Raw genomic sequence first — 15,055 nt, 5'->3', positions numbered from 1 at the left:
CCGCTTTGTGATCATGTGACTATTCGCTTCGGGCTCGCCGGCGGCATGCAGAGAGCTATCTATCACCTAGCAGAAGGGTGTCTTTGCGGTGTCCTAAGTAGCTTTTTGGACTACATTTCCGCCGGAAACTTACGCATCCTGAGAGCGGGCATCTCCTTTAGGGAGCTTTGCATTTACATTTTTGATTATGTTGTGGTTGAGACAACGTGGCTCATCCGTGTGTGGGCTAGTTGCCCGTTGTCTACAAAGGTCAACACTTTGAGCGATGCCGTTTGCGTTACACAGGCCTGCACCGGTTTGTATTATCCGAAGAACCCAAGCTTTCACTCCATCCCTTGAGTAGCCGAACCGAATCCGATGGACGAATGCGTAGAAGTTGAGGGAATCACTTGTCCAAGTACTCCGTAGTCCGCTACCGTTCCATTGTTGTCCAGAGAATCGAATCATATAATCAATCATCTATCGCTCAGCTGGTATCACTCCTTCAGCGAGGTTTGAAAGAATGTATCGCTGGAAATATTTCCAAAGTGCTCCACGGAATAGAATTCAGGAGTTTCGGGGTAAGTCAGCGTTGTCAACTCAATCTTCCCTTCTATTTCCCCTCCAAGACAGTCCTTAGAAACAAATAGGAAGCCAGAGTGAATGAGAAGGGGTCAGTTTTATGTTTGAAGGGAAAAAAAAAAAAAAAAAAAAAAAAAAAAAAAAAAAAAAAAAAAGAAGAGAGGAAAGGAGAGAAGAGAGAAGGGAAATAAGAATTGGAAGAAAATTGCGATGGAATGTTGGTGGCCGGCACTAGGCTATATTTGGGCTAGCGTGTTAATTATTCCGTCTGTGCTTATCGATAAGCCTCCTTGACATCATTGCGGCTCAGCCGGACGACATTCGCTGCTTCAAGACGGCCAGCGCTGGACGAGGAGACGACGCCGGGCCTGCTAGACATGGAGCGTGTGCCTTCAAGTAATATACCTCCTTCTGTAAGGGCTCCCAGACTGCTGGGATTGCATGGTGCGACCTGGCTATACCCTCTCAAGGTAAGGAGACAAGACTCCCCTGTGAATGAACTTGGTCGGGTGGTGTTGATGATATAGCTTCCAGGGCATCGTCTACTTTCTTCGTCATCGCTTTCTCTGGCCGCTATTCCATGCTCGCATGCTACCAATAGCTCTGCTCTCCGCCTTTATTTACGCCCTTCTCTTCTTCTTCATATACCTCCCGCAGGTTGCATTTCTGGCGATCTTTCATGGATGGGCTGGTGCCTGGATTAACGGGGCCTTCCTCGTCCTCGGTGAAGGTGCTGCCATTGTGGCCCTTTTATTCGAAGCATTCTTCGTCGACGAGACCCAGGTCGATATCTTCGATGCGGTCCTCATTAAAACGGGGAACAAGGACCTTGTGGGCACAGCAAGACTCTTGCACCCCGAAGCTCCCGATCCAGTGAACATGCTGGGTAAGCTTAGCGTGGGCGCAGTGTATGCACCGTTTTCGTTCCGGCAGATTGTGGAGTTCATCGTACTCTTGCCGTTAACCTTGGTCCCGGTGATTGGAGCGCCGCTGTTTCTCGTCCTCACGGGCTATAGGGGCGGGCCGTTTCATCATTGGAGATATTTCCAACTTAGAGATTTTACCAAGTCTGAGCGGAAGGAATTTATCGCGAGGAGGAAGATAAGGTATACAATGTAAGCCAAGATTCCTTAAGAGTTGCTTCGATGTGCTTGAGCTGGAAATTTTTGGCTAAATCCAGGGGGTCCAGGTTTGGCACTACTGCTCTTATACTGCAGTTGATTCCATTCTTCTCAATGTTCTTCCTTGTCACTACAGCGGCGGGCTCAGCGCTCTGGGCTGCCGACATGGAACGGCGGAGAAAGCTTTTGAGCGAGCGAGTGGTTCACATTGAAGAGGAATATCACGACAACCCAGTTTAGGCCCGGTTCGCGTTTGGTTTGCAAAAGTCACTGCCCTTCAATCTCAGCGGCTATCTATTTATCCCCTTTCTGGGTGTTTTTGCGGGCATCGTGGGAGATCTTTCAGTGTTCGTCCGAAATTTTCGCAGCATTAATCTGTGCAATGTGTGCCGGATGCTTAGCTCTTCTGGGTTCGTCTGTGTTACTACTCCGTAGATCATCTCGGTATTTCTATCATGCGTCTGCTCTTCAAATGGTATTCAAGCCTATCACGGATCTTGTTGGATGCTTGACACTTGTGGGAAGACCAGATATCTGTATTTGTCACCTAGAAGGAAGCTTTCTTTTATTCTCCTAAGGTCGTCTATGGTCTCTGGCAACGAGATACCGGTTACCTCGTAGGCAGATAGGCGAGCGAAAAACGAGCCGAGGCCGCGGTCGCCGTCCCTCCGCAGAAGCTCTCCGCGAGTACCCCGTAGAGTCTGGCATAATTTATAAGCAGGATAGATGTAACAAAAGTTGTAAAAACGAAGATAAACCAATAATCCAGAAGCCATCGAACCATACACAATCGGTTGGCTTCCGAAAACGCATCAAGCCTTGTTCCCGCAACCGGCGACCGTTAGTTGGCTCCCAAAAATAGCTTATGCTTTCCCGGTCACACACTCCTCGGATCAGCTCCCAGTTCTCGCCATCTCAATCACCCTTAACGAGGCGACAGGAGGCAGAGAGGGAAACCGAGTTGTGGTTTTTTTTCGAATTCCTAGAAGGATATCCAATTGTCTGATCTGGACGATTCTTTCAAGTTGGACTGAACCTTGGAATCCGTCAGCCAGGCGTTTCGTCCGTAACTAACTGGGCGAGTTAAGGTTCACGGCTCCAGCGCGAGAGTGTCGACTAAATCCGGAGCTTCTCAGCCACGACCGTTTGCTCAGCCATGCTCATCTGAATACACCTTTCAGCGACGATGAAAACACTGCACGACGCTGGACTCGACTAAGATCCTCACTTTTATGAAATTGTACATAGAGACCAGTGGGGAGACACCGCTTGTCGGAGGCCTCCCATTTGTTCCGGTAACAGATGGAGAGCAATGCGAGTGAATCCCCTTCCGCATCCTCCCCAAATGGTCTCAAGATCTTCACCAGGCCCAAGCGAAGCCGGACCACCCTGAACGAAATAGACCACCCATACGCGTCCGATCAAAGCTCGAGGACCCCCTCTCTCGACATCCGCCCCTCGACGAGCCATGGCAGCAGCGTGGCACCAACTGGGCTCGCGAAGTTCATCCCTGGAGCGAAGAGGCGACAGCGGAGGAAGACAAAGGGGGCCAATAATGAAAGTTTGATTGACTTGAATAGCGAGATTTCGGGGGAATCTCGAGTCTCTCTGCCGGCTCTAGAGGTAAATGGGGAACGTCACAGGCCGATTACCGACCCCAGCCTTCTCATGGATGACCCGGAGTTTGGAGCGTACGTTACAAGCTCAGTCTTCTCCTTTGATGCACCTATAACAAACTAGATAGCATTTACCATGGACTACTTTGTACTTCGCTGTCGGACATGCTTATTGTGGTGGATAGGGACTGACATACTGGTACTGCTCTTAGAGGTCCTCCTACCGCTCCACATAAACTACATGCCGATGGGCCTCGAACATCGCCGCTTATTACAGTATCCGACCCATCAATTCGTGAAGGACACCACGATACGCAAGGCGGAAGTTCGGCTGCGAATTCTGAAACGGCCTCTGACAATTTGAACTTAGCCATACTGCGTTCGACCGCCGTTGGAGTCCCGGCGCATTCACCCACAAAAGAAAATGTGGGTTCGTCGACAGGGCGGAAGCTGAGAAGTGCCTTCAACCCTCGTTCTCCGAATAGAAGCTCGAATACCAGCCCGGACCGGGGGTCTTCAAAATCGTCGGGAAGCAAGGCCGGAAAGGGGTTTTTGGGCTCTGCGGTTAGGACGACAAGCTTTTCTTCAAAGAAAAACAAGAAGAGCCCAGAAGATATCCCGCCGCTGCCAGCTCCTCCTAAGCTTCCTGAGGATACTGTCTCTAAAAACAACCGACATTTACCTCCCCTCGACACGACGCCCAGCACGCCCCCCCTTGGCCATAAGCCTCTACCGGTCAAGACAACCGTCACTCCTCCAACTCCAACAAACCCCCGATTGCAGGAAAACAATGCCGAGCTTGTCCATTCTCCCGAGTCCATGACAAACCCTTCCTCACTCCCACCCAATGCTGTTCTCAGCCCCTCTGGTAATATGATATCTCACCGGCGTGTGCGATCAGCATCCGCGGCCCATCCTCCAAGTAAACTATCCAGCTCAATGACAATACCTTCAACACCTTCTATAGACGAAAAGAGTACAACCCCAGGCTCGCGGAATGGCCAGGGCAATTCTGCCGGGGGTGGTTTCTTTTCCTCGATGTTCTCCGCCGCGCAAAATGCAGCCTCAACTCTTTCCATTGGCTTGAATCAGGGACGAGCCCGTAACGCGTCGGATCCCGGGGAGGCTGAAAAGCAACCCACGCCAGACCAGCCCGAGAATAGGTCACGGTCGTCGTCAGTCCGTGATACCGAGGTTGAAGAGAAGAAAGAACAGGCGATAGATACCCTTGGCATGGGTAATTTGGATTTCAGCCACCTTGGGATAGACCCATCAGCGGGCAATCAGGTAACCACACCTGATGGTGTAGTTTTCACAAAGACCGATCAGGGTCACCGTTCACGGGGGAGTACAGTGTCGGAGCGGGATGAGCTAGCAGCGAGGATAGAGGATCTGAGGGCTGCTCGAGCCGTATCGATGGCGTATGAGAAAACTCCTCATAGCGCAAGCTTCCCGGCTTCCATCGCTGAAGATAACCAACTGGATAGTCGTGCCAGTGCGCCATTTTCTGGTCTCGGTAAAGGAGGAAGTGGTGGTGAGCGCACGCCACCCACGGCGAGTATCGTTGATGGCGACATTTCTGAACGCGTTATGCGGAGTGGGAGTTTGCGAAGCCGTCGTGGTATTCGTAGGAAACGTGGATCTTCAGCGGCTACCTCCACGACCATTGGGGCAATTGGGGCCGCGTTAGGTATGCCAGGAGCCCACTTAAGCACTCCTCGCTTAACAGGCTTTGCTGTGGCTAGCAAGAAGAGAAATCGAGACTTTCATCAACTGTTCAGGAGTGTCCCGGAAGATGACTATTTGATTGAAGACTACAGCTGCGCGCTTCAACGAGAAATCATCTTGGCTGGCCGGATCTACATATCAGAGGGTCATATTTGTTTCTCTAGCAATATTCTCGGCTGGGTTACTACATTGGTGATTGGATTCGACGAGATAGTGGCCATTGAAAAGGAGTCGACGGCTATGGTGTTTCCTAACGCTATTGCTATTCAAACCCTTCACGCGCGTCACATTTTTCGCAGCCTGCTCAGCAGGGACTCAACGTATGATCTCATGGTAAACATCTGGAGAATCAACCATCCCACGCTCAAAAGTTCTGTCAATGGAGCACAGATTGAACAAGGAACCGGTGATAAGACAGAAAAGGCTGAACTTAGTGACGATGATAACGCTTCTATCTCCGACGGCGAAGAGGTTTATGATGAAGATGAAGAGGGTGGAGTGGCTGGCATCATGGAAAATGTTGACAGCTTGGCTACTAGTGACATTTCGGAGCCGAGAAAACGCGTGGCTCGAAAACCGTCGACAATGCTGGTATCTACGGGTATTTCATCCCAGGCAGTCTCCGTAGCGGCTGGTGATGAATCCAAAACTGGAACTAAGTCTGGGACTTCGACGGATGTGTCCGCGCAATTTCCCGGTCCGAAGACTCATGCGCCCACTGAATTCACGGACCCTTCCGGACGTTACGATAAAGTCGTCAAAGACGAAACAATTCCAGCCCCCTTGGGTCAAGTTTATTCTCTAGTATTCGGAGCAGCTTCTACTTCATTCATTTCGAAGTTCCTCGTTGAATACGAGAAAGTGCTGGATCTGCAGTTCGAAGGCGACAAGAAAGGTCTGACAGAAGAGACCAAAACCAGATCGTACACCTACATCAAACCCCTGAATTCGTCCATAGGCCCAAAACAGACGAAATGTATCAGTGTCGAGCAGTTGGACTTCTTTGATTTGGAGAAAGCCGTGCTAGTAACCCTTACAACCCAAACTCCAGATGTCCCGAACGGTAACGTGTTTTCCGTTAAGACGAAGTACCTCTTTACCTGGGCGCCAGGAAATTCAACTCGTTTTCTCATGTCTTGTGTTGTGGAATGGACGGGGAGAAGTTGGATCAAAGGTATGTTTGGTAAACTATTGATATCAAGGTGGTACTAAATTCGTGATAGGTCCTATTGAAAAAGGCGCTAATGACGGTCAGCTCGGCTACGGGACTAATTTAATAAAAGCTCTCAAGGCCGGAATCGCTCCTAAGGCTCGCAAGTTAACTCCTAAAGGTACTACGAAGAGTAAAATCAAACGCACGAAAACAACTACTTCTGAATTGGATGCGAGCAATGGCGGAGCCTCCAAAGCCGATAGGGCCGGAGCTACCAGTTGGGGCCTGTTTGAACCATTCCGAGGTCCGCTTTCTCCAATCGTTGATATATTCAAACCGTTTTGGAGCTCCAATGTGGCTGCTGTACTCGTGTGCAGCCTTCTACTCATGATGTGGTTACGTACCCCACCGACTTCTTCCATAAGGTCACACGGCATTGCTCCCCACCATCTCTCCGTGCCTGAGAGACTACTTGCCTACGACGAATTGTGGGCTAAAGAAGAAAGCGATTTGTGGGATTGGTTAGAGGACCGTGTTGGGATGGACGGTTTGGCTATACCGGCAGCCGGTATAGAAAATGGCAATTCAAAACAGCGGCGCAAACGAGTTCACAAGGACGCAGAAGCTCGCCTACGAGACGAAAGAATGTCAGAACGTGAGATTGTAGATGCTATTCGTGTGACGCAGAAACGGCTAGAGACTCTTCAACAAGTCATTGACAGACGGAAGCTTGACCGACAGCGAGGCGAAAGTGAAGATCGTGCGGCTAAAAACTAAAGGCCTTTAAAAGTTTGTGACCACGGTCGTTTTTTCACCGGCCAGTGACTCTTGTTGACATGGGACAACCATGTCTGTGTTGATATATTTCCCTGGAAGCGAGCCCTTACTCTTCTACCAAGATTGGTAGGAGTTTCGTTTTCTTTTCCTCTTCAAAAACAAGCATTCTCTTGAATTTTGTTTCTTTTCCATTTGTCCTCTTTACTTACGAGGCGTCTCGGGTAACAGAAGGCGTTCCAAGTCTACGTGAGCGTTTCCTTTCTCTCTTCATCAGCTGTACGTATACGAAACGACATGCCAGCTGCATTTTCCACTTTCATATGTTTCTACACCACCACGAGCTGTTTCCTTCTGCTGCTCCTCTAAACAACCCTGGACTAAGTTGCTCCGTGTGACAGGTCCTTGATACTCTCGTTTGTGCGTCTTTCTATTTACCACATGCTGACGCCATCTCCTTTTTGTACTCTATCCTTTGCTTTTGCCTTCTAGCGTGTTTCTCGTATATAAACTTGGCGGTATATAGGCTCTGCGGAAATTAGATTCATCGTGTTTGTGACTTTTCCAGAGAACATCATCTCGGTGGCTCATCCGCTCTTCCTGGCCGCTCTGTGTTACGTCAGCGCCCACTAGCTGGTCCTAAACAATCCCCTCTCACATCTGACGTCGCATTATATATATCGAAACCTTGATAGTTCAGTCACACGAGGAATGAAAACCAAATAGGATCATCCACGATGGTTTCTTTATCCGAAGTGCGAGCTGCGAATGCCCAGCTCGTCAAATGCTCACCGGGAGGAGTTTATGTCTTCGTCGGAGCAACGAGCGGAATCGGGGAGAATGCTTTGCGCAAGTTTGCCCGCCTTGCTGCAAAGCCGCGGGTGTATATTGTAGGGCGAAATCTCGTCGTGGGAGAGTCTCTTTTGCGAGACCTGCGCGAGTCCAACCCAGATGGCGAGTTTATCTTCATTCACACGGACATCTCTCTTGTGAAGGATGCGGAAGACGTTTGCGCAGAGATCGCTAGCAAAGAAACCAGATTGGACTTGCTATTTCTATCAGCGGGTTATTTCCCCTGGGATGGTCGACAAGGTTGTTTTTGAGAGTTTTCTTCACGTCGCTCTAAACATTCTCTAGGCTCATGCTCTGACATATACTCGACAGACACCGTTGAAGGGTTGGATGCCGCTATGGCTACCCGTTATTACACGCGGATCCTTCTGGCCAAACGTCTTGCCCGGCTTCTTGAAGCATCTCCAGCAGGAAGAGTTGTCAGCGTTCTTTACGCAACCGGTTCCACTCGTCTTGTGGAGACAGACTTGGGGCTTGAAAGCCCAGAAAATTACAGCATGATGAAGGCTGGAGTTGGAACGGCGACGATGAACTCTCTTGCACTGCACCATTTAGCTACATTACATCCTCGGGTTTCGTTCGTACATACCTACCCGGGCGTTGTTCGGACGAAAGGATGGGCGAACGGTGGTCGTAGTTTCGTTGGTCTGGTTGTGAAATATGTTCTAGCTCCGCTGACATGGCCTTTTGCGTTAAGCGTCGATGAAGCTGGAGACAGGGCTTTATATACCACTATCTCTGAGCAGAACAGAGTGGACGGGTCTGGTGCCAGTCAAGTAATTCTAGTCAACTGGAATAATGATACAGTCCAGCCTGATAGACTGACCAGGGAGTACATGACGAGCGAAATGCTTGGGAAGGTTTGGGACCACACAGAAGCAACTTTGAAGTCGATTTTAGAAAAATAATACCGTTTGATTGCCATTATGATCTGGTGCCAGAGCCCGGTTGAATATCGAGACAGTGTCAGTGTTATTTGTCGTTGTGAACGCCTGCACAGATTATATACTAGCACAAGTCAGTCATCATTGTATGATGAATGCTGCTAATTGGTTAATCATTTAGTTAACATAGAAAATGAATGGAATTTCTTTTTGATGTCGAGACCCATGCCCCTTTGTCGTGCTTGAGCCCTTGTTAGGAGAGGGCAACCATGTCCAATACTTAGTTGCATATCCCTTTTTTGCTTTAGAGGATGAAACTCGCAGCGACAATGCTTTCATACTGGATGCATTATTAATTCATTAACCAATGTGAATCTCATCCAACACACATATATACAATCATAGATTAATCATTAGACATTTCAGCAAGCCAAAAAAGAGATTGAGGTCAATTTCCGTCGATTCAGCCTACACCGCCCGGCTCGACCCATCTCCACACTTTCCTCCGCACCCGTTAACCCCTTTGAGCACCTGGCTCGGAGTCCGGGCGTAGCTTGGTGGGACATCAAGCACCGGGTTCCTGTCAAAGAAGTTTCTGGGACGGAGCAATAAGGTCATAGGCTCAGCAGGCATGATTGGGAAGTCTTCGGGAGAGGGGAAGTGCGTGATGCCGAACGTATGCCAGAGAACGATATCAGTATTCTCAATGGATTCGTTTTCGGTTTCGGATATCCACATTGGAAGGCCGTGAGAAGGTTCGCCTGATGTTTGAGGAACATGTCGGCCTGCTGGATGGATTTGGTCGTCGCGGTCTAAGATCAAGGTTAGCCCTATATTAACAACAATCAAACAAAACTTGAGGGGTAGTCTGCTTACATTTGGTAACATGAACGGCATGTCTGGCAAACCCTGCACGTTTCCAAACCAGTCCTCCTTCCTTAGGAAGCAGAGGCGGGACTTCTCTGCTCACGAGCTTATAGCTGACAGGCTTCTTGCTGAAGGGGTTCAATTTATTCGTGTTAGCCATCTCCCACGTGCGGCTGGTAAAGCCATCATAGTCTGACATGGCTTCCTTGGGAGTCGTGAACTTCGTTTTCTTTGCGTAAAATGCGTTTCCATGCTTGTTGATTAGGCCACCGACTTCGCCCGGGCCTCGAACCGCATCAACCTGGAAGACGGTATTGTTCGATCCGTCAATATTAGGATCAACACGGAGACAGAAAAGGTGCTGGTGGTTATGAGCGTTGACGCCCGGGTACACCTCAGTTCCCCAACCGTGTGTATCTTCATTAGGGTTCATGGCATAGGTGTTGAGAATACCGGTCAGCTTGATATCAAGCTGGACAGTTCCGTCCTGGTGGAAGATCCAGTAGACGCAGTATTCGTAGTTGGCCGCGGTGAAAATATGAGAAATGATCAATTTACGGCCGCGAGTCACGATGACAGAATCATCACGGAAATCGGTATGCTTGAACAGGATTCCAGCGTCTTCCTCGTGGATACAGATCGCGTTCTTAATAATCGTGCTTGCACCGGCTGCGTTGACAAAAGCGGCATCCATATAATGGATGGCGCCCTTGCAGTCGCATCCGAGAGTCAAGCTATTGGTCATGTATCCGCCGCCGTATTCGCCTAAATCAAACGCGTGCTTGCGCTGATGTGGGTGTTCGGGATTTCCATATGGAACGACCATCTCGGCGAGCGAAAGTCGGTAAAAGACGGGGCGGACTGTACCTTTATCGTTATATGTGATGTTATTCAAGACAATACCTTCTCGATAGTTGAAACCAACGTGGATATTCCAATTTTGCCAATTGATGGTTCTGCCGTCAACTTTGAAAGAAACTCCTTCAGGCTGTGTAATGTTAATTGGCGTAACATCTTTGCGGTATCCGCCTTCCTTCTCAATAGCTTCAACATGGTAGTTGCTTGGAGGAGCTCTACTGATCGGTCTCCGAACGGGAGGAATGTCGATGTGAATAAACTCCTTGGTCTCTGCATTATAGATCGGGCAGAAGTCCAGTGGGAACGCATATTGGCAATCGTCGATGTTTGGGCGGTAGTACATTAGTGCTTGCTGTAAACGGACGTTGTTTCCAAAGCGTTCATCATATCCAATGGTCCAAGCTGCATAGATACGATCAGCTCCTCGCTTACGACGTTACAGATATGACGAGAGTGGCACTTACGATCACAATAGACTTTGTGCATATCCTCCCTTGGGATACCGAGGATCTCGCATTGTTCAATGATCTTGGGGTCTTTCCTCATCAAACCTTCGACAGCTTGCAGATCCTCCATCGTGATCAATGGCTGCACTCCGGGCGTGTGCTTCCACTGTACGACCTTCTTCTCTGTCAGGTCCACGACTCCATCGTAGATTTTGCCACCGGGAGCAATGACAACGGCATCAGCCATTCGATGCGGACGAGGGGCATTGTTTGGATCGGCCAGCCAGGCCATCATTTCCGCTTTCCGTGGCTCCCACAGCGTAATCGCATTGAACCTGACGGAGCCATGTTCAGCACGAATGATTGCCACAGCAGCATCAATTTCCACCGTAGTGAGAGGGTCTAAGGGATGTGGAATGGGAGATGTCCCGTCCACTTGGAGGGATAGCTGCTTCAAACGATCTAATACCATTGTTAAGGGATGTGATTTGGAAACCAAACAGCACGGATGAAGATGGTCAACGAGTGCGATGAAAAGAAAAGAAATAAAGGGAAATGAAGGCAGGGGGGGTTCAATCACAGCTATATGTAGCAGGACGGAATCCGTGAGGGGGTGTAGCTATACGCTCATAGTATAGGCAAAGCTTGAGCATGGACAGTGTCCCCGCAGAGCGGCAGCCGGCAACCCATTAGAGCCCAGGCACAAGAGTACAGCGAGGTACGAGTTCTAGGATAAGAGCGCAAAGCTCCCCATGCAGCTAAAGCACTTTCAGGCCGTGTCATTGAGAGCAGTCCTGATTATCCGTATCACCAGCTTCCATCTCCGTTGTCGGTGATAGCGAGATGAGAAATTTTCGGAGACCCTCAGAACGGGACTTCTTACAGTGATCCATCATTGACTGGCCTTGCAACCCGTCGCGACCAATTCGCCCCCGGGTCTCTCTCTGGCCATCTCCCTCGATCTCGAGGGTGTCACAGCAGACGCTGGACATTGCTGGCACACGCCACCGACAACTCCGCTTGCGATAGGGGATTGTTTTTCCTGATTCGGACTAGCGCCCCCTCCCTCGCAAAGAAGCTCTCTTATCGGTTCTGGAAACTTGATCCGACCAGGCCAGCTGTATCAGTGACACGACGCCACTCACGAAATTACGTTATGCCACATGTATCTGGTACTTTCCGGGTGTTTCTCTATCTTCCCCACTGGATGCCCTCGCGACGGGGGATCGGAGACACGGTGCAACGGATGAGCTGGCGGGGCGTGGACGTGAGCCAAACGCCCTCGTGTCAGGGTCTGCCGTCGGTCTGTGCATGCCAGCCTCCAACAACACCGGCTATAGTTGACTGTTCAGGTCATTAAAGCCAGCGAGGGAGCGCAGCTAAGTTATAATATACGGTGATTTATGCTGTCACGAGTAACCGCAGGGCGTACTCTGGACGAAGTACGGAGAATTGCACGGCAGTGACAAGCTCCAAATACCTTGAGGCTTGAAGCTCCCCCCACACTGCACCAACATCCCCTCACACCGTTGTAGCCAGAAGCCAGCATCTCGCATCTCTCCCCACACACCCCTTTCCCCGCATCGGGATGCAAGGGTGAGACCGAGATGGGGATCTCTGATTTCATGAAAGATGCCGATCCCTTGTACACACATCCCCGGGGAACAATGTACGGCGGAAAACTTATGTCAAATTTTTGACGAATATAGCTGAAGACTGGAAGAAATCGCAACCAAGAAAGAATATTTTAGCGCCGAGAAACACCACCGTGAATAGAGCACACCCGCGCCGAATGAATTGAGAACAACACTCGACTCAGCGCCAGGACGCACAGCACGCAAAAGTAAAAGAGAGGAACAACTCCAAAAGCAAACTTTCCACACGAATACATGAAAAGAGCGCAATAAGATAGAACAGAGACAGAAGCAGCACACCCCCCCGGCAACCGCAACCGCAACAACGTATACAAACCAGGGAAAGAAACCTGGTACCATGGACAGGAACAAAAAAAGAAGATCGAAGCGAATAAATAGCTACGGTTGCAATTGGCGCCTGCTCCAGCATGCTGGCATGAAAAATCAAGGAAGAAAGTATGAGACCCAATACCCGCTTCAAACGTTTCCTTCATTTAAATGCCATTCCCCAAAAATTGTTTATGTCCTTCCGAGCTGAAATGCCCCGAAAACGCCGCCGCCTCCACCAGGGGTCAAACTTGGATTCCCGCTGACGTGGGACTGTGGCGCTGGAGTCTGGTTGCTATTCAGCGCAGCATGACCGGTGTTTGGAGTACTCGGAGTTGCCGTGTTCGAATAAACCATCGCCCCGTTCAGATTCGGAGTCTGCTGGGGTTGATTGCCCGTATGATAAGGCATAGCGGGGATCTGTCCGTTCAGACCCCAAATTTGACCAGAGTATTTAGCTTGATCAATGGTCCCATTGAACACCAGTTGGCGCATCTTCCAGAATATTTCACCTGTTACAAGCGAGTCGGACCCTGCTTGATGTGCGATCCCTACCCGCTTAACGCCTAGTTCATCCGCGATATCCTGCAGCCCCGATTTCTGTCCAAGGTTGGCCAGTATTTGCACAGCGCCTTGAGTGAGGGGGGATCCATTCACCGATTGATTCCGGCTCGCATGCTTCATGAGAAATTTGATGTCATAAAGTGAAGGGAAGAATATAGAAAGGAGCTTGTGGAACTCCTCTTCGTCATCGGGAAGAGGCTTGCAGAGCATGATCTTCATTAGATAGCCAAAGTCATACCCAGAGTGGAACGAGATCCAGTGTACGTCATCCAGCAGAACCAGTCCGGAGGTCATCAGCAAAGCGCCAAATTCCAGCGGATCGATTCCATTCTTTTCGTGCATCGTGAAATCGATTCCGGCCTTTGCTAGCATGCTTGTAGACTCCTGTGCGTACATGTCATTCTCCAAAGAGAAATGGAAGTTGAACTGCCAGGTACATGGCGCCGGAACGAGATGATTGCCGTTCGCGTGTAGAGTGCCATTGGCAGGATACGCAGGCGGAACCTCGCCCTCTTCCGAAAATAGGGTAACCCCGAGCTGTATCATCTTCAATAGATCCACGTTACACCGTAGCGTCTGATAGTGGTAGTCTGCTTTTGTCGTAAAAGTGCCCATTGGCCGTGCAACGATTCCGGGAAATTCTGTGTCCTAGACAGTATAAAACATGGCTATAAGCACATTCACACCGGGAAACCCCTAGGCCTTCAGGTAAAAACTGTCCGCAATGCTTACCATGCTGATATATGGGTATTTCTCCACCAACGCACGAAGGGACTCCATTTCCTGCGCCAGGTTATGCTTCCATACATCCCTTATCCTCGATTTATCCGCCTTGCCATCCATAACCAACCGACCGTCATGCACCAGATGCGATTGCTGCTGCTGAGCTTGTTGTTGCTGCTGCTGCTGTTGTTGCATCTGAGCACCACGCAGAAAACCCATCTGAGCAGCATGGCTCGCGAGGCCTGTCCCGCCTCCATCTGGGATACCACTTCCAGCGGCTCCGGTTGCAGGGAATCCAGTTACGGTCATTCCATTGGCGCCGGGGAGCGTAAACGGGTTAATATTAGAGCCAGAGGTGCCGAGGCCGAATCCTGGGTGCCCACCAAGTGAAGAGGGGGGTATTCCGGTGCTGGCGGTCTGGGGGTGTGCGCTATGATGCTGTTGGGACTGCTGTTGTTGCTGGAGGTGTGCTTGTTGAAGATGGGGAAATGGGCCTGCAATGCCCGACGGCCCGTATCGACCGGCAGGCGGTGGCATCGTGGTTATATGCTTCGAAACCTCGTAGAGCGCGGTGGGAATGCCGAAGTGGGATGGGGCATGAAGAAGTTTTAGCCAGAGAGAGACGGCAACAAGTAGAAATGGCAGCCAGCCAATGCCAAGAGATAAGATATAACGCGTTTGATGTAAAGTTGTTAAGAGTTCATATACTCTGAACAGCGATGGCAGTGAGTGGGAATCAGCTTCATTGACAATTGAGAGTGATGTTACTGCTTGCTCGCTGGCAGCTTGCGCCGGCGCCTCTCCCTTCGCCCAAGCGCCCAATCGCGAGCTTAGCCAAATCGGGCCTAGCCTAGAAAGCGCCATCTCCAGAAACCTGCTTACCTCATCACCCGAAGCAACAACCTCGAGATCACGATTCACCTGGTGGATGCGCCAGCAGCCGTGCC

At 50.1% G+C, this 15,055-nt stretch overlaps 5 protein-coding genes across 5 annotated transcripts; 3 read left to right on the top strand and 2 right to left on the bottom strand.

Annotated features, from left to right (window-relative positions):
* The first annotated feature begins 892 nt into the window (after nucleotides 1–892).
* On the top strand, nucleotides 893–2,248 carry D8B26_006617 (uncharacterized protein). Its single transcript, XM_003069429.2, has 3 exons — nucleotides 893–1,031; nucleotides 1,096–1,676; nucleotides 1,751–2,248. The coding sequence occupies exons 1-3, from the start codon at nucleotides 939–941 to the stop codon at nucleotides 1,920–1,922; spliced, it is 846 nt and encodes a 281-aa protein (XP_003069475.2). The 5' UTR covers nucleotides 893–938; the 3' UTR covers nucleotides 1,923–2,248.
* Nucleotides 2,249–2,939: 691 nt separating this feature from the next.
* On the top strand, nucleotides 2,940–7,511 carry D8B26_006616 (uncharacterized protein). Its single transcript, XM_003069430.2, has 3 exons — nucleotides 2,940–3,373; nucleotides 3,511–6,200; nucleotides 6,250–7,511. The coding sequence occupies exons 1-3, from the start codon at nucleotides 2,985–2,987 to the stop codon at nucleotides 6,954–6,956; spliced, it is 3,786 nt and encodes a 1,261-aa protein (XP_003069476.1). The 5' UTR covers nucleotides 2,940–2,984; the 3' UTR covers nucleotides 6,957–7,511.
* A 177-nt stretch (nucleotides 7,512–7,688) lies between these two features.
* D8B26_006615 (uncharacterized protein) lies at nucleotides 7,689–8,851 on the top strand. Its single transcript, XM_003069431.2, has 2 exons — nucleotides 7,689–8,045; nucleotides 8,118–8,851. The coding sequence occupies exons 1-2, from the start codon at nucleotides 7,691–7,693 to the stop codon at nucleotides 8,711–8,713; spliced, it is 951 nt and encodes a 316-aa protein (XP_003069477.2). The 5' UTR covers nucleotides 7,689–7,690; the 3' UTR covers nucleotides 8,714–8,851.
* Nucleotides 8,852–9,077: 226 nt separating this feature from the next.
* On the bottom strand, nucleotides 9,078–11,809 carry CAO1 (Copper amine oxidase). The gene is made up of 3 exons (XM_003069432.2): nucleotides 10,879–11,809; nucleotides 9,566–10,816; nucleotides 9,078–9,501 (listed from the first exon to the last, which is right to left on the bottom strand). The coding sequence occupies exons 1-3, from the start codon at nucleotides 11,330–11,332 to the stop codon at nucleotides 9,158–9,160; spliced, it is 2,049 nt and encodes a 682-aa protein (XP_003069478.1). The 5' UTR covers nucleotides 11,333–11,809; the 3' UTR covers nucleotides 9,078–9,157.
* Nucleotides 11,810–12,529: 720 nt separating this feature from the next.
* Nucleotides 12,530–14,972, bottom strand: D8B26_006613 (uncharacterized protein; the record flags this gene model as incomplete). Its single annotated transcript, XM_003069433.2, has 2 exons — nucleotides 12,530–14,033; nucleotides 14,118–14,972. 2 exons carry the CDS (start codon nucleotides 14,970–14,972, stop codon nucleotides 13,014–13,016), a joined length of 1,875 nt encoding a protein of 624 aa, XP_003069479.2. The 3' UTR covers nucleotides 12,530–13,013.
* Between the last annotated feature and the right edge of the window lie 83 nt (nucleotides 14,973–15,055).

The sequence above is a fragment of the Coccidioides posadasii genome, chromosome 3 (genome assembly GCF_018416015.2).
Source record: "Coccidioides posadasii str. Silveira chromosome 3, complete sequence".
In the NCBI taxonomy this organism is placed as follows: domain Eukaryota; kingdom Fungi; phylum Ascomycota; class Eurotiomycetes; order Onygenales; family Onygenaceae; genus Coccidioides; species Coccidioides posadasii.
The sequence above is the reverse complement of the archived record's forward strand: the minus strand, read 5'-3'. Positions and strand labels throughout refer to the sequence as shown.